Here is a 25,652-nt window from a genome sequence, read left to right on the forward strand (position 1 = left end):
GTGGAATGTTCCAAACAGGTGTTTTTTGAGCATTCCTCAACTTTCCCAGTCTTTTGTTGCCTCTGTCCCAACTTCTTTGGAACGTGTTGCAGGCATCAAATTCAAAATGAACGATTATTTGCAAAAAGCAATAAAGTTTATCCGTTTGAACATTAAATATCTTGTCTTTGTAGTGTATTCAACTGAATATAGTTTGAAAAGGATTTGCAAATCATCATATTCTGTTTTTTGTTTTGTTTTGTTTTACACAACGTCCCAACTTCATTGGAATTGGGGTTGTACACACACACACACACACACAATATATATATATATATATATATATATATATATATATATGTGTGTGTATGTATGTGTGTGTATATATATATATATATATATTATATATATATATATATATAAATAATTTTACTTATACCTTTCTTAACTTTGCTCATATGACCATTTGTCAGAACAATATTGCTGGGGAATAAGCTTATTATAAGTTTAGCTTATATTATAGCGCTTTCTACCTGTTTTCAGTTGTTTTATCACATAAAAAAGTATCTTACTGTATTGGAAGATAGTTTTGCTTATTTTAAGAAACATGGCAATGAAGTAAGTAAAACATGCGTAGAAATACGCTAAATGATCTTGTAATGAGCTTACAGCTCACTCTGGGTGTAGCTATGGCAGCTAAAGCTCAACTAGAGTAAAAATAACAGTAGTTACATAACTGAAATAAGGACTCGGTCAAGTCCAGAAACTCCACAAGCACGAATAAGTTCTCTAAAGCACTCAACTGAAGCATAATATGAGCAAATCCATCATCTATTAGCACATGAACTGGAGCTGAGGTCAGCTTGTTGTGCGAGGTTTCCCGTTCCACCTTAATGGGTGAGGCGTCAGAATGTAACTTCTGCACCGTTTAAGGTGGAGTGTGAAGATGTTTTACCGTGGTAGGTGGCGATGTAGCTAGTTAAATTATTTTATTCAACCCAAAACAAACACTTTAAATCAAACAATTCAGTCAAAACACATATTAACAACAAAAACCACTTCAAATCAATAGAAAGACCAGGAAATTAAGACTACGCGCGTTTGTTTCAACCCGGGTGCAGCCCTACACTTTAGCTGTTAGCAGAGGACGCTATTGACGCGCGTTAACTGGTTTCGTTCAACCCAAATAACCACTTCGACCGAAACAATCCTTCAAAATACAACAATCAAAACCTCAACAACCCCCAGACCTACTCCTTCGCTGTTCCACCTTCAACAGTTCTTCTCATTTTCTGGAACCTTTGGTCGGGAATACAATGGTTATGCTACGTGAGCTATGCTAAGCTAACTAGCTAGTTAGCCAAGTGACGAGAGGAGCACCGACAAAACAGTGAAAGTGCTGAACTAATCAATTCACACACAAACATCACGATGAGCGGCCAATTCTGCATGAAACTGAGCAAAGCAAAAATGAGTAAATTCGTAGATAAATAAAACTGGCTGCTGACATTTTAGGATACTGAGGCCTTCAAATCCATCGGCATCTTGCTTAACTAATTTAAGTTAACCCGAGTCATAACTCAGGATAGTCTGCTGCAACAGGATTAAAATACACGTTTATTTGTGATTTCTTGGCCTTTTTGACCATTTATTTGTTGGTCCACGTCTCCGCCCCATATAAAGATGACGGCTGGGTTTGGAGAGGTTTTCTTGTGTTAAAGGCAGCGCGTCCGTCATGGCCCCGACAGACGTGGACAAAGTATTACAGCTGAAACTTCAGCTTAAAGAAAGCACCGAAGGGCACACGGTATTGTTTTTCTCTCATTATACACCACAAAAATGGCATTTTAAGGCCGCAGGGTGCTCATCAGATTGCTCTACATAGATTTTTGGGGCTGTTGGCAGTGTGTCTTTGTTTAAAGCAATAAGCCAGCACGACCAAAGGCCCCGTGTCTGTCGGCTGGGTTGCAGAAGTCGTTTAAAACGAGTGCTGTGGGATTTAAAGGGGAACCCCACGAATTACAAACATCAGTCTCAGCAATGAAATGAATAAGATATAAACGTAGTCATTCAGAGTGGTCTGGTCTGAAATGCTTTGTTCCAGAGAAACCTTCTGAGTCAGAATTGTACAGTGGTGGTGACAGGAACTAGATATATCAAGTGTTTTAATGCCTCCAAAAGCTCCTTCACAGAAATCTATTACATAAAATCACGATGTCTGATGTCAGCGACATTGATTTTGGTCGTAAATGGTTTACACTTCACAGTGGAAAGATACAAGGCATTGTAAGGCAAAAAAGTCCTCAATTGGTATTTTTCAAATTTATTATTATTATTATTATTATTATTATTATTATCATCATCATCATCAACATGTAAAAACTTGTAACTTGAAAAAACGTGACTGTTTTGTGTTTTAAATATTGCAATTCCTGGTTTTTATCGCCACCACCACTTTAAAGAATTCTCTACAGTGAACCATAAACTGATCAGCCATAACTTTCTGACCACCTCCTTGTTTCTGCGCTCAGTGTCCACTTTATCAGCTCCACTTACTCTATAGCTGCACTTTGTAGTTCTACAGTTACAGACTGTAGTCCATCTGTTTCTCTGATACTTGTTAAGCCCTGTTTTAACTGTTAGCCCCCTTTTGCCCTGTTCTTCAGTGGTCAGGACCCCCATGGACCCTCACAGAGCAGGTACTGTTTGGGTGGTGGATCATTCTCAGCACTGCAGTAACACTGACATGGTGGTGGTATGTTAGTGTGTGTTGTGCTGGTCTGAGTGGATCAAGCACAGCAGTGCTGCTGGAGTTTTTAAACACCCCAGTGTCGCTGCTGGACTGAGAATAGTCCAGCCAGCAGCGTCCTGTGACCACTAATGAAGGACTACAGGATGACCAACAGAAATTGCCTCATCAGATGAGCTATCGTCTCTGACTTTACATCTACAAGGTGGGCTGAGAAGGTAGGAGTGTCTAATAGAGTGGACATTGAGTGGACACGGTGTTTAAAAACTCCAGCTGCAGTGCTGTGTCTGATCCACTCAGACCAGCACAACACACTCTAACACACCACCACCACGTCAGTGTTACTGCAGTGCTGAGAATGATCCACCACCCAAATAAACTCCAGCAGGAGAGGGGGGGGGGGGGGGGGGGGTCCTGACTACTGAAGAACAGGGTAAAAGGGGGCTAATAAAGTATCAGAGAAACAGATGGACTACAGTCTGTAACTGTAGAACTACAAAGTGCACCTATAGAGTAAGTGGAGCTGATAAAATGGACACTGAGCGTAGAAACAAGGAGACGGTCATAGTGTTATGGCTGATCAGTGTCTCTGAATGCAACAGTTTACCTCTCAGTGATTGAGTTATGGAGAAATAATTGGATAATTAACCTTTAAGGTTCTAGTTCTAGTTTGTTTCCCACTTGCTTGAGACAGGATAACCACAATTTAAGTGATGTATAGTTGGTTATATTATCCAGTGTCTAATTTGCTTCCTAACTAGCTTATGTCACTATAACAGACTCCTTACAAGGTAATCGTTCTAAAAACAGGAGTCAGCGTTTGTTTCATTCTGATGTGTTTATTAGGAGTAATGTAAATACAGCACAGAGCCACACAGCAAAAAATGGTGTCTTGTCAAGTGAAATTACCTTTGGACCCTTTAATATGTGCAGAGATATATTTAATACTACCTATGGTGGGATAACTGTAAGCTTACGTTAAGATTAGTTAACCTATTTTATAGCGGAAGGTATCTCATTATAAGGGTAGATAATTTGGCTTGCTTTAAGAAATGTGTTTGAAATAAGCAAAAGTAGCTGCTAGCATTTTTAAAGCAAGTAAAAAATCTCTAGAAGTTATAAAATCTTATTATAACGGCCACTTCGAAGTTTGCAATATTGGATATGTTGGCTCCATTTTACTTGACAAGATAAATTTTTTTGTTTTGTTTTTTTTCCCAGTGCATCTCAAAGTTTGAAGTATCTGATACTTTGACTCAATTAAAGACCATTTACCTGATGTACCATTCTTTTCCAGTGCAGTTATCTCAATCTCATGCCATAGGACTTGAGTGTTGTAATCTTTATAGAAGATTATTTAACATATTTCAAGATATATTACTTGGTTTAAGTGATTTTATTGAGGAAAGTTATCTAATTATATGGGTGTAATTAATTTAGCTTGTTTTGAGAAATGTGCTTGAAATAGGCAAAGTTATCTGCCAGCTTTCTTAAAGCAAGTAAAAAAAATGTCTTGAAATAAGTTACATAATCTTATAATATTACAAGTTTGAAATATTAGATGTATTGGCTCAATTTAATTTAAGACCATCTTACTTTTTCTCAGGTCTGCTTAAGCTGGATTATAATTCTGACGCTTTCTCGGCTTTGCTGTGGATTATTCAGTGGCTTCTTTTCGCTGATGTTCTTGCAGGGCCTGCTTTTGGATCTGTAGCCTGCTGTCATGCAGGTGGCCTGCCTTTTGCTACTGCTGAGTGGGGACATGATAGAGGGGGTTGGGGTTTGAGTGGTTCTAGGCTAAAAATACTGCTGCAGTTGTCTCTCCTGTTGCCCGTCTGTCAGTCTGAGGGGAAAGAATCAGGCAGGCGTGACGTGATTAGATGGTCTATGTGCTCTGATGAATGACCATAATGGACTGAGTGATTGTGTCCCCCTTTAAATCTGTACTGGAAGCATTTCATATGTGCTGAAGTTCTTTAGTACGTGTGGCTTTTTTCATGCGGGTGTGCTGGCTGGTCTTTTACAACCTGTGTGGGTGTTGCACTACCCATTTATAGCGCTTTGCCAATGGAGTCGCTGCATATGAGGTTTTTTCCATACATAGAGACTGGCGTTCTTGTTTGCTCAGCAAATCAGGCTTTCTAGTGGGCTGGCTGTGTTTTGTCCTTAAATGGTGTGCACTGATTTGATGTGTACCAAAACACTGAATATACATGTTTTATTCAGCGATTTACTGAATAAATATGACAATGACGTTATGTCTTTGTATCAGGGATGTGTGATTATAGCATTTATAAGTGTATATCTGGCTGATTATTGATCACAGAAATCAGCATTGGACCCATTTGACAGATTTCTATTCATTTTACTGTATCTAACGTAATTGTTATATTTTAAAAATACGCATTAGGTGGATTTAGTCCAAATTTCTACATTGTATACATTAAACCAGTGGTGGATGAAGTACGCAAACCAGGTACTTGAGTTAAAGTAGAGACACCCAAGGTAAAATATTACTCCAGTATAAGTAGAAGTTCCTCCCTTTAGACCTCCACTTGAGTAAAAGTACTAAAGTATAACTTTTTGCAAAGTTTCAGTTTAAGATTTATTTACAACTTAGTTCCAAGTTTAAGTTTAATAAAAACTGGCTTTAAACTCAGGATCACAAATGAGCTCCTTTACTATGTTGATCTGTAGGTCTCTGTTCATAAACATAAACCAGCCCAAACTAATTTACTATAAAATGAAAGTGTTTGTATAAATTGAGAAAAAAGCCGCGTCAGTCACGACTGCATATGTGGACATATTTCTATATTGTGCTCTATTTACACAAAGTTAGGTTAGTTCATCATTTATGTTGAATAAACTCTCCCAAAACTTTACGCTGCTGCGCTGATGTTGAACCGTGTGCTGCACTGGGTCGGTATGACCAACAGGTCAAAACAAGCTCAAAACAAAGTGACCGCTGTGCCCTGATTGGTGTTCTTGCTTTGCGCTTCTTTTGGTTTGTCATGTTACGTTTTTCTACACACAGAAACCAAAAGGAACGACAGATTTCTCAAAATGTAGTGGAGGAAAATACAAGAGATTTGATTTTGAAATGTAGAGGAGTGAAAGTAAAAAGTCGCCCAAAATGGAAAAACTTCAGTACAGATACACGAAAAAACTACTTAAGTACTGAAGCCAATTACATTTTACTTGGCTATTGTCCACCACTGCATTAAACATGCTGATATTGCTGTCTGCCCACAGCTCCCATATCTGTACATAATGATTTTTTTTTTTTTTTTGCTGCAGCTGCTGAAAACCTTGAAGAAGCTTCAACAACTGGACATAACACTTGATATTCTTGCTGTAAGAGATTATCTTTTTTGAAAAACTCTTTTCTTTATAAATCAAACTCTGTTCTTCATAAATTAAAATTTTCTGTTGTTATTTATGTAGGAGACTGGAATTGGTAAAGTGGTGAACTCTTTTCGCAAGCACAGTGACGCGGGGGAAGTGGCCAAAACATTAGTTAATCGATGGAAAAAGCTGGTCCCGAGAGATTCTACAAGGTACTAAAGCACCAAATCTTGCAGTGATGTTTTAAATCGCTATTGTCAGAAGAAAACCTTGTATCTCCAAAATGGTAACGTTACAGGAGAAGGAAAAAACCCACTTTATTTTTAATGTAGGTCAATGGAACCAGAATCAGAAAAAAAAATCATTTTGGGTCATTTCTTTTAGTCAATTCAACATGAAATTTACACAAAATGTAAAGGGTAACAGGCATTTTTAAAATTTTGTCAAAAACGTCAAAAATGGAGATACCAGGTTTTTTGTGAAATTTCTATTTGACTATTTCACTACAAGGAAATATAAAAATTTGACTAGAAAGGAGATGTTCATGAATAAGTTTAGTTGTCTTGGTAAAGCCATTCAATAATGCTTAAAAAAAAAACTAAAGAGGTTGCAGACACTATTGATTTAAGTTAACAAAAAACAGTCGGGTTCATATAGTAAATCTATTACAGTAGTTCCAGGTAGTTCCTGTGGCGTTGCTTTGTGGCTGTTAACTTGTTGCTAAGTTTTTGCTGTCCTATCCCAGGTGGTGGCTAATGTGTTGGTAGGCCATTGCTGCTCTTTCCTAGGTGGTTGCCAAGGTGTTTCTGGGCTGTTGCTATGGTATCCTAGGTTGTTGCTAAGGTGTTGCTAGGCTGTTGCTCTGGTATCCCAGGTGGTTGCTTAGGTATTGCTGTGCTGTTGCTATGCTATCCCAATTGATTGCTAAGGTGGTGCTAGGCCATTGCCATGGTATCCCAGATAATTGCTCATGTGTTGCTATGACGTTATGTTATCCAGTTTGGTTACTAAGGTGTTTATGGGTTGTTGCTATCGTATCCTAGGTTGTTGCTAAGGTGTTGCTAGGCTGTTTTTATGCTATCCAATTTGATTACCAAGTTGTTGCTAGGCTGTTGCTATGGTATCCCAAGTGGTTGCTTAGGTTTTGCTATGGTATCCCAGGTAGTTCCTTAGGTTTTGCTATGCCATTTCTATGGTATCCCATTTGATTGCTAAAGTGTTGGTAGGCTGTTGGTATGGTATCCTAGGTGGTTGCTAAGGTGTTGCTAGGCCACTGCTGTGGTATCCCTGATAATTGCTCAGGCGTTGCTATTCTGTTAATTTATTCCATTCCATCCACTAAGGTGTTAGTAGGCTGTTGCTGTGGTGGTTGTTAGGTTGTTGCAATGGTATCCTAGGTGGTTGCTGAGGTGTTGCTAAGCTGTTAGAATGGAATCCTAAGTGGTTACTTAGGTGTTGCTAGGCGATTGCTATGGAATCCCAGGTGGTTGCTAAGGTGTTACTAGAATATTGCTGTGATCTCAAGTGGTTGATAAAGTGCTGCTGTGGTATTCCAGGTCATTGCTAGTATCTGTCTAGCCTTCTTTATCATCATTGTTTGTTATAAGTAGTATTTGCATCATATTTAATATTCGGTATGGCGAATTTTGTCTCTCTGTTTTTTGTTTTTTTTAACTCTAGCGTTACGCAGCCTCATCCTCCTCCTCTGAAAGCGCCATCCAAGGCTGAAGTTCAAGAAGGCGAACAAGCTTCAGAGAATACGAGCAGCTGTGAAAGAAAGCCCAAACATGAAAACTCTGGCTCTAAATGCAAACCATCGAAGAACTATGATGGTAAAGGTACATTGAAACGAGCTGTGGATAAATCAAAAGCTGGCAAAGATGGTGAAAAGAAAGATTCTGACTCCGAGCACACATCGCAAACCCCAAAAAAGTCCTCCCGGCCCAAAGAGAAACCAAGTGGCGACTGCCATGCAGAGCAAAAAGATGAGCAAAAAAAACTAGAGGAAAAAGTTTCTGACATAACAAACAAGCATAGACCCAAGACTCCCACCAAGACAAGCTCCTCGAAAGGAGATGCCAGAAAGAAGAGAGACCTCATTAAAAAGGAGGACAGTGAAGAGAAGAAATGTAAGCCAAGGGCAGCTGACATTGAGAAGGACCTTCAGAGCGATGACTTCGAAATGCCCTCCATGTCTTTTGAGGCCTACCTGAGCTACGACCTGGAAGCTCCCAAACGGAAGAGGAGGTCCTGTGACGATAAGCCCCAGAAACGTTGGAAGACGGACCTGAAAGAGGACACCAGAGTGTGTGTCTCCAGCATCAAGTCAAGCAAGGCTGTAAAGGAGGAATCAGATCCAACGGTAGCTATTTGAGAGATTGGCCTCGTTCGTAGACCATTTCAGTTTCTGATCGGATGCATTTCATTGTGTTTAGGCTTCAAAGGGATCTGTGTTGGACTTGCTCAAGGTTCCACTGCCTGCAATTTCCACAGAGTGTGAGGATCTTTCTCAGTATCAGTATTTTGCAAAGAATAAAGGTGAGTCTTGACTTCTATTGATTGGAAATACTTATAATGCTTCATGCATTTAATTTACAGTCAAAATGTTTTCAGCACCAGGAACGCTGGAGAAAAAAAATCATATCAGTATAAAATGTCTCATTATGAGGTTGTTGTATGAATACTGTAAGTTTATTTAACCTATTTATTTTTTTATTTTATATATATATTTTTATTTGTAGTATGGTGTCTTACTTACCATTAGCAGATAATGTCACTTGTTTTAAGCATTATTTCTTAAAATAAGCACATTTATTAATCTCTGTTATCTTCATTATTTCTCTATACATGTACAATGATCTGCCAATGGAATAAGATACTTCCACTGGATAAATAAAATTGCTTAAAACCACTAAAAGTGTACAAAAAAATCTTATATTCTCCAAACAGTCTCATAATGAGACATTTGTTGCTATATTTGAGATGTTTTCTCTTGCTTTTATATCATTTTTGCTGTGTAAAAGCAAGTAAAGTAAGAAAAAGTGTAATAGAAATTACACAGAAGCATCAGAAATTAAATATATATATATATATATATATATATATTTTTTAGTGTTCAGTGAGTTCACTCTTCACCTTTATTCCAGCTTCCATTCTTTTCAGGAGACTCACTTTCAGTTCCTCAAAGAATCTGCAGACACACCTCCACAGTTCAGCCTTAGAAGCTGGTTAATGATTTTCTGAAGTAAACCCATTCAGTGGTGCTGAGGTCTGGACTCTGGGGTGGTCAGTCCATCGTTCAGCTTCTTTGTTTGATGTGTCCGTCTCCTTTTCTCAGCGAGGTTCTTCTTGGTCAGCTACACATCCTTTCAGACCCACAGCACTGAGTGGTCTTCTCACAGTGGAAGGATGGACAGAAACACCTGTGGATGTTTTCAGATCTGAAGCAGCTTGATTTTCTCCTCTCTCTCAGAGATGAAAGCTTTAAGTGCTGTTTATCTGATGGGGGCAGTTTTGGTGTCTACCAGGTCTTCCAGGTGGTTGTTAGGGGACACATTTTCTCTGTAGCTTCTAATCATTTTCTGAACTTTAGCTTTGGAAACTCTTGTGTTTTCCCTCGTTTAACTTTCATTAACTTAAAATTCTTTAACTTTCTCCTTCTTCGTGAAAGTGGATTATCTTGCCTTATCTGCTCAGAAATACCTCCTGAAAAATGAATAACAGCTACTTAATGGTTGTTTTAAATGCAAATTGAATAAAGGAAGTAATCAAGTACAGTATAGTTAAATTAGTTCAACATTCATTAATTCAGATTTTGAGTTTGTTGTAAGGTTTTAGACAATGCTTTAGTGTTGTAAGTCTAGTGAAAGTATCTTATTCCATTGACGCATGCATTTTATCAAGCATTAGTTCCCACAACAAGTGGAATAAAATGCTCTCTCTTAATAAAAGATGGTTCTTTAGTAAAAGGAATGGAACCATGAGTTCAATGTTGAACCATTTAATGTTTAAATGGTTCTTTGCATGGTGAAAGTTCTTCAGGTTGATGCAGAATGTGTGTGCGTGTGTGTGTGTGTGTGTATAGTCCTACGTACCGCCTATAAGTAGGTTTTGGTGCTATATAGAACAATCTGAAATACCATTTCACCATGCAAAGAGCTATTTCTGCATGAAATGGATTATCTTTACTAAAGAACCACTGAATAACCATTTTTTTAATTTTATTTTTATAAAGAGTGTAGGGGGCTAAAGGATGGCTGACCGCTGATCAATTACTGTCAGTAATTGTTAAACCTTGCTCACGTATAGCAAATGTATCTTGGAAGTCGAGTGAAAAATTGAACCTAATGAGCTGCAACTGGTGGATTTTCTGTTAGTGGCATAATCTTGTCCAGAATTAGGCCCAGTCCCATTTCACCCCTCGCCCCTACCACTGAGCCCTTAGCCCCATGTTTTGCATGTTCACGTCTAGAGGTAGGGTGTCCCAATTGTTGTTGAGATAGGGGGGTGGGGTGAAGTCTTGGGGCTACATGACCCTCCAAACGGAGGTTTTTCAGAGACTCCAAACGGAGTTATGAGGGGAGAAAGAAAAACCGGCAAGATATTGAACAAGAGACCAAAGAAACCCACAAATGTGAGATTTGTTTTCTGTAAAAAAAAAAAAAAAAAGACAACTGCTGTATTATCTTAGTTTGATGTCGTTTCAGTGTATTCTGGTAATTTTCTTCATAAGAAGCATTAAAAAATGGCTAGTAGTATGCTAATGTCTTGGTAGCTTGCTAGCTAACTTTCCCGTTCCACCTTAGATAGTCCAGCAGTTCTGACGCCTGAAGCGCCGGAATGTAACTGCTGCTCCATTTACGGAGGGATGGGAAAATTTTGAGTTCAGATTCATATCACCAAAGAATTAGTGGTGGGTGATAATAAATAATTGCCCCCCTTTTTGAAGGCATATGATGCCCTAAATGTAACTAAAGCCCAGCAGTGAGGAGCTGAACTTTACCCTCCTCTGCTGTCACTGCAGACAGGCTGGATTGCCTACAGAGCAGTGCTAGTAGCTTTTAATGAAGTGATGCTCTTTTTATTTGAGGGTCCCATTTCAGAGGGAAGATTTCAACCACTACCCCTTGTAAGTCAGTTCCAATGGGTTAGGGTGACACTCAAAAACAAGAGGTAGGGGTAAAAAGAAGAAATGGGATTGGGCCTTAATCTTAATGTATTAAACATTTTATGTTTTGCTGTCCTCGCTAAAAAGCGAACAATGTATTTAATTAAAATGTGTTTTTCCAGTGGAAGAAAAGCCTGCAGATGTTTGTGAGGAAGCTCCAGTGTTTACTGGCCAGCGGCTGAACAGGAAGATGCAGGTGTACTCTGGGAGTAAAGTTGTGTATCTTCCCACCATGATGACCTTATACCAGCAGTGCATCCGTACGCTGCAAAACAACATTGACTGTGAGTGTTTCACACCGTCTGTCTTGTGATCAAATGGGCTTAAGTGGCGATTCATCTCAAAGGTTTTCTCCTCTTCACTCTGTAGCGCTCTATGAGATCGGAGGAGTGCCGTTTGAAATTTTGGAGCCAGTGCTGGAGCGCTGTACACCCGAGCAGCTTCTGCGGATCGAGGAGTGCAACCCTGTAAAGAACAGTGGCATCAAATAATACTAATCAAGTCAAGTCAGCTTTATTGTCAATACTACAATATGTACAGGACATACAGAGCATTGAAATTGTGCTACTCTTAGACCCCCGTGGTGTAGCGACAACATTAAATAGATGGTAAACAGGAAAAGTGTGAATTTAAATGGACACTGAATAACACTAAACCCTAATCGTAAAAATAAACACTAATTGTAGAAAAATAGAAGAATAAAAAAATGATATGAATATAAAAGGCCCTGAAATGAACACTAAAGTGACATAAGGCACATACAGATTAAGGTATTTGGGTATAAATAGTGCAAATATAAACAGTAGTGCAGTTAGACTGAGCTTATGGAGCAGTTAAAGGGATAAAGTAAAGCTAATATGACTGGCACTGTATGAAAACAAGGTTTGGCAGTTGGCAGCCTCAGCGCCCATTGATTCGTGTGGTCTTTACTGTGTGAGCTTTGTTTAAATGGTCTGGTCTCTGGTATAAGCACGGACCCTGTTGGCCTCCATTTTTAGCCACTACAGTATAGCTCTGAGGGTTTCATTGAATGTGTTCCCTTTTTTGTATGAAATTTAACTCCATGATACAGTATGTACACTCATTTAGGCACATCTTAGTTGTGATTAGTGATTTATTATCTCACTGCAAAACCACAAAGTACTATTAGTATGAATAGATGGTGTTCAAATAAATGTTTTAGTGCTCAGTTAAATCAAGTAAAATTAGGTACGTTATATGGGGCTTTTACTCTGACGTTATTGCCATTCCTGCTAGACCTGAGTGAAGTGTTGGCAGAGTGTCCTGTGTTTTTCTTTTCTTTTTTTTTTTTTAAATTTTAGCTGCCTAAAACAAACTTACTTAACTGAATATTAGTCGACCTTTATCAGCAACTATTCTGGCACCATACACCACAACTACTACTGCTTCTTTTAGTATGTCAACCATTGCTATTACTAGTATTACTAATTGTTACTTACCCAGGCTTGGCCATGTCTTTCTGTCTTGGTCTTTCCGGGTTGATGACGCCACACTTCACATTCAGATCATATGTTATTGCCCTGCCTTATCCTAGACCAGTGGTTGGCAACCCAACTTTGAAGAAGAGCCATTTTGTCCTTAGTAGCCACAACATTTTATGTCCATTTTACCATTTTGGCTGTAAATATGTCTTAGTATGTGCTGATCTGCTAGTATAGCCTAAAAAAACCATAATATAAACACAAACATAGACTTGCTTTGCTCTACTTTAAGGTGCAGGTCAGCTATAACCGCTTTTCTCACATCTCTGGCAGGAAACTTTTCCTCAAAAGTAGAATAGTTTCTTGAAAACATTCAACTTTTTACGAGGCTGAAGTCGCTTCTCATTCTCCAGCTTCTTGTTCGGATTTTCCTGTTCCACTTTAAATGGTGCCTGAGGTGCCAGAATGTAGCTGCTACACCATTTAAGGTGAGCTGGCAAACAAGAAACTGACTTTAGCTTTGTGACTGTTTTTCGTGGCAGATTAAACGTATCAAGAAACCAGCTGGAGTGATTATAAATGCAAATAAGCCCATTTATCTCCAAATCAATGATGTCTGTCTTAAATCTGTTATTTTGCTAGCTACTAGCTCGCCGAGACTGTTGTCTGTGTTGTTATCGTGACCAGCAGTCTGCGCTGATCTTCAGGATTAAAGGGTGAATCAGCAGTTCTATATTAACTCCAGCGTTTAAGACCATTTACTGTTAAACTGTGTTGAACAATCAGTAGAGCTTTATTTTACTGTAAAGGAGGATTATTTTAGTTATACCTACAAATCTAAAGCCGAATGCAGCTCCGCAGGCATATGTTAACAGCCAAATTATATGGGAATCTCTTGTGGTAGCCTTGTGCTCCTGATGAACATGGGTGGAATTATTGTGAGTGAAGTGTTTCAGTTAAATCTGTGTTCTCAGTGGATTTGTTTTATAATTCCTTTCATTTCTTAATTCCGGAACGCTGTATCTGCTTGTGTGTGTTGATTGAATTCATGAAGGCAGATTTAACTGTCAGTCTAAATGATGGCAAAAGCCAAGACAGTCAAAGCTACATTACTCACACAGACTCTGCAGCGTTCCTGCTGCATCAGATGTTGGATTGAATTGTTCCTCTTCCATGCAGCACTGCTTTTAACATCATTGTCCTCAATCTGAGTTATTTCTGGGTAATTAGACACAGCGTCTGGTGAGTGAAGCAAATGTATGTATGAAGTGTGAATGTGTATCAAAGAAATTTGTAAATGTCACTGACTGCATGAAACTGCCTTGGCCCAATAGTTTGATACCACTGAAATATGGATTATAATTGTAAGATACATGGTAAAATAACTGGCTGTGTGATTTGCTGTGAGCTTTTGGCGAATTTGAGCAGAGCTTTCTTCAAGACTAAATATGAGTACAGTTGAAAGATCATAGACAAAATAACAGGTATGAGAATGAGGATGTTTTCGAAGATCGAAGGGTATTTTTTTGTAATTGGCTTAAATTAGTCTAATTAGCCCTTTCAACAGAAATTAAACCGTGTTTAGAGCAGAGGAGACGTGCATGGATATTGAATGGCTGTTGACGACCTTGTAAAACAGTTGTGAACTCGTGTCCTTGCAGTCTCAACCACTCTACACATCGGCCCCACAGTGACTTGTACTTTCTGTCCCTTTATACCTTTGCCTCACAGGTGTACATAGGTGTGGCAGATCACTTGTGGGAAAGGCACTGCCACAGGGATTTCAGGAATGCCCAGTTGGAGGAGTATGAGTCCTGGAGAGAGCTGTACCTTAGGCTGTTTGAGGAACGAGAGCGCAAACTCCAGCGGCTCACCAAAAGCATCGTTTTGGCTCACTCTGGGAAGCCCAAAGGTAACTGTCAAAGGGTTGTGCTTTACATGCCCAGTCTTGGACTACCCTGCATCACATAATCTAGTTCTTCACTTGTACATGCCGGAGGTCATGGTCTGGAGGTCTATTCCACTGATTTTTTTCAACATTTTCTGCATAATTAAATGGTAAAGACGCAAACAGTTATTGAGTGGTTTGGAATGAAACGCTCCATTACAGAGAAACCTTTAAATCTACCTTACATTAAGAGGCTATGAATATGCGGCCTGTCTGAGCCGCTGAGACACATGGAGGTTCACTGGTCCTTTTGGATGGTAAATAAAATGGCTATAATTCCACCGTATACGTTGTGACCCCTGGTTCCTATCATCACTGTAAAGAAATCAATGAATTGATAAAACTGAGAGGGACTCAAATCCTGCAGTGCCAGGCGTGTCCCCCTGCTTAAGCCAGTACATGTCCAGGCCCGTCTGAAGTTTGCCAGAGAGCATATGGATGATCCAGAAGAGGATTGGGAAAATATCATGTGGTCAGATGAAAGTCAGATGAACTTTTTGGTAAAATCTCAACTCGTCGTTTTTGGAGGAAGAAGAATGCTGAGTTGTATCCCAAGAGCACCATACCTACTGTGAAGCATGGAGGTGGAAACATCATGCTTTGGGGCTGTTTTTCTGCAAAGGGGACAGGACGACTGATCCGTGTTAAGGGAAGAATGAACGGGGCCATGTATTGTGAGATTTTAAGCCAAAACCTCCTTCCATCAGTGAGAGCATTGAAGATGGAACGTGGCTGGGTCTTCCAGCATGACTTCTTCTTCTTCTTTCGCCTGCTCCCTTTAGGGGTCGCCACAGCGGATCATCTGCCTCCATCTTGCCCTATCTACTGCCTCCTCTACTTTTACACCAACCATCTCCATGTCCACCTTCACTACATCCATAAACCTTCTCTGAGGTCTACCTCTTCTCCTTCTACCTGGCAGCTCCATCTCCAACATTCTTTGCCCAATATATCCACTATTCCTCCTCAACACATGTCCAAACCATCTCAACATGGCCTCTCTGGCTTTATCTCCAAACTGCTCCACCTTCACTCTCCCTCTGATCTGCTCATTTCTAATCTCGTTCATCCTTGTCACTCCCAACAAAAATCTCAGCATCTTCATCTCCGCCACCTCCAGCTCAACCTCCTGTCTTTTAGACAGAGCCATAGTCTCCAAACCGTACATCATAGCAGGACGCACTACTGTCTTGTAAAAGCTTCCCTTTCACTCTTGCTGCTATCCTTCTGTCACACATCAGCCCATACACCCGTCTCCACCCACTCCATCCTGCCTGCACCCTCTTCTTCACCTTTTTTTCTACACTGTCCATTGCTCTGGATGGTTGACCCAAGATATTTGAAGTCATCCACCTTTATGACCTCTACTCCTTGCATCTTCACATTTCCACCTGCCTCCCTCTCATTCACACACATGTATTCCTTCTTGTCTCTACTGACCTTCATTCCTCTCCTCTCCAGTGCAAACCCCCACCTCTCCAGATTCTCTTCCACCTGCCCTCTACTCTCACCACAGAATGTCATCTGCAAACATCATGGTCCATGGAGCCTCCTGCCTGACCTCATCTGTCAACCTTTCCATCACCATTGCAAACAAGAAGGGGCTCAAAGCTGATCCCTGATGTAACCCTACCTTCACCTTGAAACCATTTGTCACTCCAACTGCACACCTCACCACTGTCTCACAATCCTCATACATGTCCTGCACCACCCTAACGTACTTTTCAGCTACACCTGACTTCCTCATACAGTACCACAGTTCCTCTCTTGGCACCCTATCATATGCCTTCTCTAGATCCACAAAGACACAATGCAAATGCAAAAATTGCATCTGTGGTACTCTTTCTGGGCATGAAACCAAACTGCTGCTCACTGATCTGAACCTCTGGACATGATGTCCACCTCAATGTGACTTGTGGACTGAGAATAGTCCACCAACCAAATATATCCAGCCAACAGTGTCCTGTGGGCAGCGTCCTGTGACCACTGATGAAGGACTAGAGGATGACCAACACAAACTGTGCAGCAGCAGATGAGCTATCGTCTCTGACTTTACATCTACAAGGTGGACTGCCAAGGTAGGAGTGTTTAATAGAGTGGACAGTGAGTGGACACAGTGTTTAAAAACTCCAGCTGCACTGCTGTGTCTGATCCACTCAGACCAGCACAACACACACTAACACACCACCACCACCACCCAAATAGTATGTGCTCTGTGAGGGTCCATGGGGGTCCTGACCACTGAAGTACAGGGTAACAAAGTATCTGTGAAACAGATGGACTACAGTCTGTAACTGTAGAACTACAAAGTGCACCTATAGAGTAAGTGGAGCTGATAAAATGGACAATCAGTGTAGAAACAAGGAGGTGGTCTTAATGTTATGCCTGATTGGTATAGTTTCCCCAAATCATTCATCCCTGGTACGGACAGGTGAGAAGACGGAATGTTTTGAAACTTTTAAGTTGACATAGAGCATCAAACTCTGCTTTTTAAGAAACGTGAGGAGGAAAATGAACTTTTCCATGAAATGGGCCCTTTAAGGTTGTTTATATGTTATAACAGAAGAGCCTTTCCTTTAAATGTGGTTTACCTCACTGAATTATGTTAGTCTGACCATGTGAAATGTCTCCTTATAACATTCCCAGCTGTGCTGTTCTTTTTGGCTCCTCCTCAGGAAGACAGGTGAAGATGGCATTTATTCATTCTGCTGCCAAGCCGCCTAGAAACGTACGCATCCAGCAGGAACTCCATGGTACTGCCGGCGCCGTGCTCGCGCACACCGCAGACAAACCCAGGTCAGTTCTGACCAGATCTGTCCGGCTATGAGCACAGACTGCTCTCAGTTTAGTGGTCTGAGTCTTAAGGTCAGCCTTGCGTGGCTCACAATAAAACTGTTTAATGCTGCCATTCGGAGATGAACAAAAGCTTCAGTTGGTGCCCCTGATGACCTGCCTTGTGTGACGTAATCAGGTGTCAGAAGAGTGGGCAAAGTTCTGCAATGTGCTTGTTAATAATCAAACCAGTTTTTTTGAGGGTATTTCACAGTGCAGTCACGTGCCATTTGGAAATAAAGAAAGAAAAAGTGATGGTAGGACTTAAACGGCTTAAATGCGTTCAATGTGAAAATAGTATGTAGTCTATACTAGTTTTCTATAGTTCCACTTTCAATTTCAAGTTTGTCATTTGCACAACATATCGGGACAATTGTGCATTGAAATGCTTGTGGTCAGGCTCAGGTAAACACTCAGCAGGCCAGCGTTATAGACCTACTAAAAATGGTGCAGACAGAGCAATGCCAATACAAAAAGAGGCATAGATAGACAGATTATACACACAATATAGAGACTGGAGGGACCTACATACACTCTCAAAAATAAAGGTACTAAACTGTCACTGGGGTAGTCTCCCATCTTGTCACTGGGGTGGAACCCGCAAGGGTCCATCTCAGTACCTTTAGTCAGGGAAAATAACAACCATAATCCACTGAAATGATGTGTTCTAAGCTGTCCTGACTCCACACACCCTGTCTCACCTCCAGGCTTTTATTTTACTGTTCAAATACAAACTTTTCACTTTGTAAAGCTTAAATCAGTTTTTCCATCAGACCTTAAAACCACTGCTGTAGCTTTGAAGGAACATTTACGCTATTTGTACCTTGATGAATAAAAATGTCCCTGCACAGCACCTTTAAATCTACCAGTGTAAAATCTGCTACATTTGTAGCATCTGCTATGTACAAATATGTTAATATACCAGGGATAATCTGAGGCTATTTTAAAGTGACTTGGTGTTATTGTCTGTAGCAGTGATATAATAAATAATGTTAACAAATTGACCCAAAAGGACCCACAGCTTGTTCTGAAGCCTGACAGCCTTTGGGTAGAGTCTAAAAACTGTTCATATACTAATATAGTTTAATATATTCTATATAGGTTTATAGAAAAGGTGCCTGAAAATGTTTTTTTTTTAATATATAAAGGAATCCTCACTCACCAAAAGAGGTTCTTCAGTGGCATTGCTCCTCCCTCCAAAGAATCCTCTGTATTTATAGAGTTTACTGTAGATGCAAATTAAGGATGCACCAGCTTTCATTATGAGACCAAAACTCAGGCTGTCGGCCAGCGCCTGGGGAGCAGTTGGGGGTTAGGTGTCAACAGTATGTGACTGAGGTGCCTTTGAGCAACGCATCTGACCCCCAACTGCTGCCTGGGCACTGCAGATAGGGCTGCCCACCCCTCCAGGCAAGTGTGCTCACCGCCCCCGTGTGTGTGTGTGTGTGTGTGTGTGTGTGTGTGTGTGTGTATATGTATTCGTTCACTAGTGTGTAACTAACCTAAAACCAGGGTAGATCCTCTTGGGTTAAGCTTAACTGATTCATTAATTAACTGAGCTTCATAAGTCAGGAGTCTCAGTTTCAAATTAACTTTCAAAATCAAATTGGTGGTCTAGTCCAAAGGGGGCCAGTTGAAAAAATGGAGGGGAAAAAAGTCTAATTTTTTTCCAGATGTTAATTATAGCTACACTCATTTAAGCATATCTTGGTCAATGCTTACTAGTATTTTTCTAACGACAACACTACTACTGTAGGTACAGAGTGTTTAAATATGTGTTCTATTAAATCAAGTTAATTTAAATGTAACAGAATAATATTAATATGGCTGCATTGCCAGCAAAGTAAAGCATGCTGAGTAATATGTTAAATAATTTTATTTGTATTTTAATCTTGAAATTCTGTATCTGCTGCTGTCTTGAATTAATCCACAGAGGCAGATTTAACTAACTACTGGGCTGAATTAGAATAATAGCCACCTTAGCTGTAGATAAATTACGGTCACGTGCAGTCAGTGTGCAGCATTTATGCCGCATCAAGTTTTGGTTCCCCTTTGAGAGTGTGCAGCTCTGCCTGACGGATATAAACATTTGGCCAGAAAAATGGAAAAGAGAGTTGCAGGTTGAGGTTATTGTTTAATTTTAAACACCTGAAGCTCTGGTAGTTTGAGACACCTTGTCCAAGTGACTTTGTGTAAACTGCATTAGTTCATTATATTGGTGATAAAGTGGGGAAAGTGATGTCATTGTAGTTTTTTTTTTTTTTTACCCCATGCTATGTGAAGCGACCTTGGGTTTATGAAAGGCGCCATATAAATGTAACATTATTATTTTTATTATTATTATTGTTATTATTATTATTATTATTATTAGTTCCTGTCTCCATGCTCTTTTCTTCAGTGGGAAGAGTCTTGATAGTAGAGGAAGACCCTGCTTCAGTGAGCCCACCAGCTCAGGACCCAGCCAGTGTCCAGACCCACGAAGGATCAGAAGTGAGTGGAGCACATCCTATTCTGCTGTTTCTACTCACTCTACTGGTTATTGTGGAATAATATATGTTTTAGTAAGGAGGGTTCGATAAAGTACAACCCCATTTCTCAAAAAGTTGGGATGCTGTGCAGAATGTAAATAGAAATAGAATACAATTATATGCAAATCATGTAAACCATATCTTTAAAGGAAAATAGTACAAGGACAACATATCATATGTTGAAACTGAGAAATTTTGTTGTGTTTTGAAAAACATTTGCCCATTTTGAATTTGATGCCAACACGTTCCAAAAAAGTTGGGACGGGGGCCTGTTTACCGCTGTGTTTCATCACCTCTTCTTTTAACAGCACTCTAAGTATTTGGGAACGAAGGAGACTCTGCTGTCATTTTAAAAGTGAAATGTTTTCACGTTCTTGTTGATGCAGGATTTGAACTGCTCATCATTTCAGGGTTTCCTTTGATATATTTTTCATTCCGTAATGCGTCAAATGTTTTCAGTGGTGACAGGTCTGGACTGCAGGCAGGTCAGTTTAGCACCTGGACTCTTTTAATACGGAGCAAAGCTGTTGTAATACATGCAGAATGTGGTTTGATTGTCTTTCTGAAATAATCAAGGCCTTCCCCGAAAAAGACGTCTGGACGGCAGCATATGTTGCTGAAACCTGTATATATCATTCGGCATTAATGGTGCCTTCACAGATGTGCACCATTGTCACCCATGCCATGTGCACTAATGCCCCCTAAACCATCATGAATACTGGCTTTTGAACTGTGCACTGATAACAAGCTGAGTGGTCTTTAGCCTGGAGGACACAGTGTCCATGATCTTCAAAAAGAATTTCAAATGTTGATTCGTCGAGCCACAGGACTCTTTTCCACTTCCCCTCAATCCATTTTAAATGAGCTCAGGCCCAGAGAAGGTGGCAGCATTTCTGGATCCTGTTTATATTTGGTTTCTTCTTGTGTGTTTGAGTTTTGTGGATGCAGTGATGAACTGTTTTCACAGACGGTGGTTTTCAGAAGTGTTTCTGAGCCCATGTAGTGATTTCCACTACAGAATCACGTCTGTTTTTAATGCAGTGCCGCCTGAAGACCCAAAGATCACGGCCAGCTAATACTGTTTTAATCTTGTCCCTTGCATACAGAGATTTCTCCAGATTCTCTGAATCTTTTAAAGTTATTATGTACTGTAGACGATGAAAAGCTAAAGTTTTTTTGCTATTTTGTGTTGGGAAACGTTATTCTTGAATTGTTGCGCTATTTGCTTGTGCAGTCTTTAACGGAGTGGTGAGATGCTCATTTGTACTTGGTCACGTTTTTAAATAATTATTTTAAATTACTATTATAAATATATACTTTTTTACATAACTTTACCAGCCTTTTGTCGCCCCTGTCCCAACATTTTTGGAATGTATTATTGGTGTCAAATTAAAAAAAAATCTGTTTCAGCATTAGATGTTGATTTTGCACCATTTTCAGTGAAATGTAGGGTTTAAACGATTTGCACATCATTGCCTTCTTTTTATGTACATCTTGCATAGTGTCCTAACTTTTTTTGGAAATGGAGCTGTAAAAGAGTGTATAAGCAGGGCTCAGTTTGAAGGGGGGGTGGTCAAAATAAAACGGCAACCCCTTCCAGGTGAACCAGCCATCCCCTCTTTCCGTCCCCCTTGGATTAATGTGATCTCACTTAAGATCTCCTGTTACCTATAGAGTAAGTGGAGCTGATAAAATGGACAATGAGTGTAGAAACAAGGAGGTGGTTGTAATGTTACGCCTGTTCGGTGGACATAATGGAGTTTTTTGTTTGGGGTGAATTAAGTGCTGATTAGAGAACTAACCAGTTGAGAGGTTGTTTTTTTTTTTTTTTTTTTTTCCCAGTAGCTGGTTGACCCCACCATCCACTCAACTCCACCACGGTGTAAAAGTATGGATTATACACAGGAAACCTGGCTTAATTCCTGAGCATTAATGCTAATCTTCTGCTTCCGTAACAGCACTGAATTACTTTCCTTACATTTGCTGCCCTCCCTACAAAAACAAATTAAAAGATGAAAGGATTGAAACCATTTCTTCCTGCTAAGCTGAGCAGCCCATAGAGAGCGGGTTGTCTTCTTTACAGAACAGGGCCGTGAACAGTGCACAGCGCAACTCGCACGTTTTGTGTCTGCTAAATATGTTTTTAAACATTTTAACAAGATAAATCTCTTTAAAAGGCAGCCTGCAGATCTGCTTCAAAGAAGAACGTAAACATTATTCTGAGCACCTAATGTTAATGAGCAGTTCAAATGGACTGAGCTGTGAGGTTCAAGATTCTCTAGAAAAGGCAGTAAACTGGTGCCAACATGGTTCAGTCAGTGTAATTGTGGTGTTTGCCATACAAAGGTTTTCTTGCACTATATATCTGTGCATTTTACCATATACTCTTATGTCATTTTGCACTGGTATGTGTGTATATACAGACATTGTGTTTGTGTTTTGAGCTTATTTATCGTTTTCTTTTTTTAATTTGTTTTTCTGTGAGTTCTTGAGCCGTTAAAGGGTTTTTCATTGTTTTTGAACAATGACAGTATAGGTCGGTCTGTTGGTCGGTCTGTCTGTCAGTCCATCTATCGGTCCATCAGTCTGTCTGTCTATCCGTCTGTCCGTCTATCCGTCTGTCTGTCTATTTATCTCTGTCTGCCTGCCTGCCTGCCTATTCATCCATCTGTCTGTATGTCTGTTCGTCTGTACGCCCATCAGTCAGTCTATCAGTCCATCAATCTGTCCATCTATCCGTCTGTCTGTCTGTCCATCTATTTATCTCTGTCTGTCTGTCCGTTTGTCTATGTGCCTGTCAGTCTGTCTATCGTTCCATCAGTCTGTCCATCCATCCATCTGTTTGTCTATCTATTTATCTCTGCCTGTCTTTCTGCCTATTCATCCATCTATCTGCCTATTCTTCTGTCTGTCTGTCTGTCCGTCTGTCAATCCGTCCGTCTGTCCGTCTGTCTGTCTGTCTGTCTGTCTGTCTGTCTACCTTTTTCTTATCAATCTATCTATCTATCTTTGTCTTTGTCTGTCTGTCTAAACACGATGGAAATGTAGAGAGGACGTCATCTCCTGTGAGGACATTCTGACAGTTTCTGACAGTTTTGTCAGAAAATGTCAATTTTATTCAAAGAAATAACACTGAAATCCCAAAACTCAGTCTTTTCTCTTTTTATGGGGGCCCTCTCAGTGTCTGTCTTTCTTTTTTAGGAGTGGCACCAATGATGGCAAAGTCTTTGAAAGCCTTTAAGAAGCAGCTTGGGCGCAGATGAATGTTGAAGATGACAGTGTATACATTTACAAATGTCCTTACACACTCAAACTATTTGAGGTACCTTCATTTTTTTTTCCATATTTGGCAACATTGAGGATCCATTTTTGACCAACTCTTAAATTTATTGTATGGAAATAATACAAGACTACACTTTTGAATCACATTACTAGATTGTATGGTGATGAAATGCACTGGATGAATAAATGAAATTCAATAAAGAAAAAAAAAACCTGATTTTGTTTTTCATTAAATTGTTTGAAAGCAAACTTTGGCCTGTGGAGCTTTTTGTGTAATGATTTATCTCCACCTAGTGGTGATTCTAGTAAATGCACCTGCTGCATTGCTTATTCCATGAAATCTTGGATTCTGTTTCAGGGTAAATGTTTACAGGATGCTCCGGTTTTTTCAAATCATCTGCATGTAATGTATTTAATTAGAGCCCAAACTGCAAAATTTAAAGCAAATGGCACATATAATAGCAGTTTATCATAGCACCTAACACATCAAACAGCAGAAAGACATTGTATTCAAGGCCTAACTGGCAACATCTACCAGTAACTACCACTCAAGAGGCCACCCAGGTGCCCGGTCAGTCTCTCTCTTGTCATCTCAAGGCTTGACTGCTGCAAATTGCTGTTGGCTGGTCTTCCTATGCGGCCATCAGGCCGCCCAGAATGCACACAGAATAGACACTGACGTCTATTAAAATGATCATAAGCACAAAACCCTGAAGGCAAACAGTTTCCATCAGGGAGAACCGAGTGGCTCTGAAATCACTTTTTACACACAAGCAAAGTTTCAGTTTAAGATTTATTTACAACTTAGTTCCAAGTTTAAGTTGAATAAAAACTGGCTTTAAACTCAGGATCACAAATGAGCTCCTTTACTATATTGATCTGTAGGTCTCTGTTCATAAACATAAACCAGCCCAAACTAATTTACTATAAAATGAAAGTGTTTGTATAAATTCAGAAAAAAGCCGCATCAGTCACGACTGCATATGTGGACATATTTCTATATTGTGCTCTATTTACACAAAGTTAGGTTAGTTCATCATTTATGTTGAATAGACTCTCCCAAAAAGCTGCTGCGCTGACATTGAACCGTGTGCTGCACTGGGTCGGTATGACCAACAGGTCAAAACAAGCTCTAAACAAAGTGACCGCTGTGTCCTGATTGCTTTGTGCTTCTTTTGTTTTGACATGTTACATTTTTATACACACAGAACCCAAAAGTGGTTGGGATAGTGTAGTGGGTAACATCTCTGCCTTCTACGCTGTAGACTGGGGTTCAGTCTCCTCCTTGGCAAAACACTTTACACTATAACAATAAGAGTCCTTGGGCAAGACTCCTAACACTACCTCCGCCTACCTGTGTAAAAATAATCAAATTGTAAGTCGCTCTGGATAAGAGTGTCAGCCATATGCCGTAAATGTAAATAAATTTAAATGAAAAAAGAACAACAGATTTCTCAAAATGTAGTGGAGGAAAAAGTAAGAGATTTGACTTTGAAATGTAGTGGAGTGAAAGTTAAAAAGTCGCCCAAAATGGAAAAACTTCAGTACAGATACACGAAAAAACTATTTAAGTACAGAAACTAATTACAGTTACTCAGTTACTGTCCACCACTGTATGTTGTAAAAAGAATTTTGTCGCCAGGCTGCCTTATCATTTTGAGTTAAGTAAGCTTCAATTAATATGTTGACGAAGTTTAAGACACAGATTCTTATGCTGTTCAATTGACTCCTTATTTTAATTAACTTTGTTAATTAACTAAAACCTTGATTTGATTCTGATAAACTGTGTCACAACATGCTTTTCTGAGGATGTCGGTGCTTAAAGAGCACGGACCATGTGCATGTTTCATTGGAATTAGGCCTGTTTGATTAAATATAGTGCAGCACAGTGAGTGAATTATTAAATAAAAATTGTTATATTCATATTTTTGATGGTATTTTAAATCTAGCACTGCTGGTTCCTTTCTGGTCTGTTCCAGCTTGTCAAATCTTAATATCATGGTCAGTATAATGTATTGAGAAAATGTCTTCAGGTATTGTGATGTTAGATTTTTGCCACTCTTAGTTTAAAGATCTTCACACTTTAGCAGTTAAATGATCAGAACCATAACCATAACGCCCAAAATGGGTTTTCACGTGATTAAAAAAGATGATTCTTCAAGCGTTTATTATACTGATGAAGATATGACAATAGTACACACCTAAAAATGGTTCTTTTAAGGGTTCATTAGTAAAGAAAGTGGTTCTATATAGAACTATGAACACTCAAAGAACCCTTTGCATGATTAAAGGGTTCTTGGCGTCACGAAAGGGTTCCTCAGATTGATGGAGAATGTGCTGTAGAGGGTAATGTGATTTACGATGTAAAGGTTGGAATGAT

At 39.6% G+C, this 25,652-nt stretch overlaps 1 protein-coding gene across 1 annotated transcript; it reads left to right on the forward strand.

Moving 5' to 3' along the window:
- The first annotated feature begins 1,635 nt into the window (after positions 1 to 1,635).
- On the forward strand, positions 1,636 to 23,489 carry eloal (elongin A, like). Its single transcript, XM_017694050.2, has 11 exons — positions 1,636 to 1,786; positions 6,026 to 6,082; positions 6,173 to 6,285; positions 7,754 to 8,435; positions 8,509 to 8,611; positions 11,363 to 11,524; positions 11,610 to 11,707; positions 14,414 to 14,594; positions 17,306 to 17,426; positions 19,861 to 19,952; positions 23,192 to 23,489. The coding sequence occupies exons 1-11, from the start codon at positions 1,715 to 1,717 to the stop codon at positions 23,251 to 23,253; spliced, it is 1,743 nt and encodes a 580-aa protein (XP_017549539.1). The 5' UTR covers positions 1,636 to 1,714; the 3' UTR covers positions 23,254 to 23,489.
- The last annotated feature ends 2,163 nt before the right edge of the window (positions 23,490 to 25,652 follow it).

Source organism: Pygocentrus nattereri, chromosome 5 (assembly GCF_015220715.1).
Source record: "Pygocentrus nattereri isolate fPygNat1 chromosome 5, fPygNat1.pri, whole genome shotgun sequence".
In the NCBI taxonomy this organism is placed as follows: Eukaryota; Metazoa; Chordata; class Actinopteri; order Characiformes; family Serrasalmidae; genus Pygocentrus; species Pygocentrus nattereri.

What these genes read in the sequence shown, in the direction of transcription:
- eloal (XM_017694050.2), top strand. Translation starts at nt 1,715, where the DNA reads ATGGCCCCGACAGACGTGGACAAAGTATTACAGCTGAAACTTCAGCTT. An exon ending in GTCCCGAGAGATTCTACAAG is followed by an intron (nt 6,286 to 7,753) that starts GTACTAAAGCAC and finishes TTTTAACTCTAG; the next exon opens with CGTTACGCAGCCTCATCCTC. An exon ending in AGACCCACGAAGGATCAGAA is followed by an intron (nt 19,953 to 23,191) that starts GTGAGTGGAGCA and finishes TTTCTTTTTTAG; the next exon opens with GAGTGGCACCAATGATGGCA.